This window comes from Sphaeroforma arctica (assembly GCF_001186125.1).
Source record: "Sphaeroforma arctica JP610 unplaced genomic scaffold supercont1.5014, whole genome shotgun sequence".
Classification (NCBI taxonomy): domain Eukaryota; class Ichthyosporea; order Ichthyophonida; genus Sphaeroforma; species Sphaeroforma arctica.
The window spans coordinates 1-2,157 of record NW_014035544.1 but is presented as its reverse complement, the minus strand read 5'-3'; the positions used below and the strand labels follow the sequence as shown (position 1 = coordinate 2,157).

General features: G+C 41.8%; 1 protein-coding gene across 1 annotated transcript; it reads left to right on the top strand.

Annotated features, from left to right (window-relative positions):
- Positions 1-1,021: 1,021 nt before the first annotated feature.
- SARC_14723 (hypothetical protein) lies at positions 1,022-2,066 on the top strand (the record flags this gene model as incomplete). Its single annotated transcript, XM_014291144.1, has 2 exons — positions 1,022-1,158; positions 1,979-2,066. Coding segments are annotated over 2 exons (225 nt in total), but the record flags the coding sequence as incomplete, so codon positions are not given.
- Positions 2,067-2,157: the final 91 nt, after the last annotated feature.

The window sequence follows — 2,157 nt, the reverse complement described above, 5'->3', positions numbered from 1 at the left end:
ACATATGTGTTCATAGTGAGAAATATACCGACTCAAGTATATATATATATATATATATATCTATATATATACATATATAGGAATCAGGGTATACACACACACACACACACAGACACAGACACACACACACACACACACACACACACACACACACACACACACACACACACACACACACACACACGCACATATATCTAGTAATTATGGTATATTATATATATATATTTGTATATAACCAAATATAGGAATCAGGGTATACACACACACACACACACACACACACACACACACATATATATACATATATGGGGATCAAGGTATATATATATATATATTATATGTATATATACATATATAGGAATCAGGGTATATACACACACATATATATGTATATATATATACATATATAGGAATCAAGGTATATATATATATATATACATATATGTATATAACCATATGTAGGAATCAGGGTATATATATACACACACATATATACATCTATATATATATATATATATATGGTAATCAAGATATATATATAGATATACTTATATGTATACATACATATATAGGAATCAGGGTATATACACACACATATATTTTCATATATAGAAATCAAGGTATACATATATGTTCATTATATATGCAATTTTCTCCAATAGAGAGCCATACCCACTTCTTTGTCTTCCATATCGACGCCTTGTGAAAACCCATGTCTCATATTTCCAAACCTTAAACCCGAACCCGCAAACAGGTCAGTGAGAAACAGGGTGTCTTCAAAATCCTGTCCTGTAATGCCGAGTTCGAGGTAGGCCGCTCCATCTGCTGCACCTGACACACCTCTGTGGACTGTATAATGGGTTACGTTGTGTCTGTACGCGTTAAATAGTACACCTGACACACCTCTGTGGACTGTATAATGGGCTACGTTGTGTCTGTACGCGTTAAATCAACCGTTGTCACGTGAGAGGTGTACACCTGACACACCTCACACCTGGTCTCTCACACCCGTCTAAACCAGGTTTTACCCACCCGGACGTTCGCCCCGAATAGTGAGATGGAGAAGGGGTTGGTATCGTATATCAATCCCGCTGTACTACACAACACAGTGCAGCACATGAGCGAACGGGTGGGCGAGACACGCCCTGCCACTGTCCTGTATGTGTCGTGAGTATCTACGTACGTGCATGCATGTGAGTATGTTGGTGGTGGGGAGTGTGTGTGTAGTGTATGTGTACGTGCATGCATGTGAATGTGTATGTGCATATATATGTGGGTGGTGGTGTGTGTGTGTGAGTATTTACGTACGTGCATGCATGTGAATGTGTATATGTGTGTATGTGGGTGGTGGTGTGTGTGTGTAGTGTATGTGTACGTACATGCGTGTGTATATGTGTGTATGTGGGTGGTGGGGTGTGTGTGTGCAGTGTATATGTACGTGCATGCATATGAATGTGGATGTGCATATGTATGTGGGTGGTGGTGTGTGTGTGTTAATTGTATGTGTACGTGCATGCGTATGCATATGTGTGTATGTGGGTGGTGGTGTGTGGGTGTAGTGTATGTGTACGTGTATGCATGTGTATGTGTATGTGCATGTGTATGTGGTTGGTGGTGTGTATGTGTGTATGCGTATACGTGCATGTGTGCCTGTGTGTGTATCGTCCAACGTGCACTGTGTTTGCACCTTCGCGTGTGCTCTACATGCGAGTTGTGTGCCATATATTACACTGCACTTCTGCGCTTGCACCTGCACCTGCACCTGTACCTGCACCCGCACCTGAGGTGTATGGACATTGGGCTTTGCCGGCAAGGTTGTTGTCAACCTCTGTTAATCATCTCATCAACAGCGCTGTCGGTGCCGCTACTGATCTGATTGCAGTAACATTAATCGGTTCGTACAACTGTATAGCTGAATGTTGCATTTACCTAAAACCCTAAACCCTAAACCCTAAAACGACACTTTGCCCTTAAACAGTTTCGTCTCGTGTCGGCATGTGACGGCTCTAAATGGCATCCACCCACTGCAGAAGTACTGCATTGTGTGCCAGGACGTATCGTCTCAGGTGAGTAGATGTCTGGCAGAACAAACACGCATACACACACATACACACACACATACACACACACACACACACACACACACACACACACACA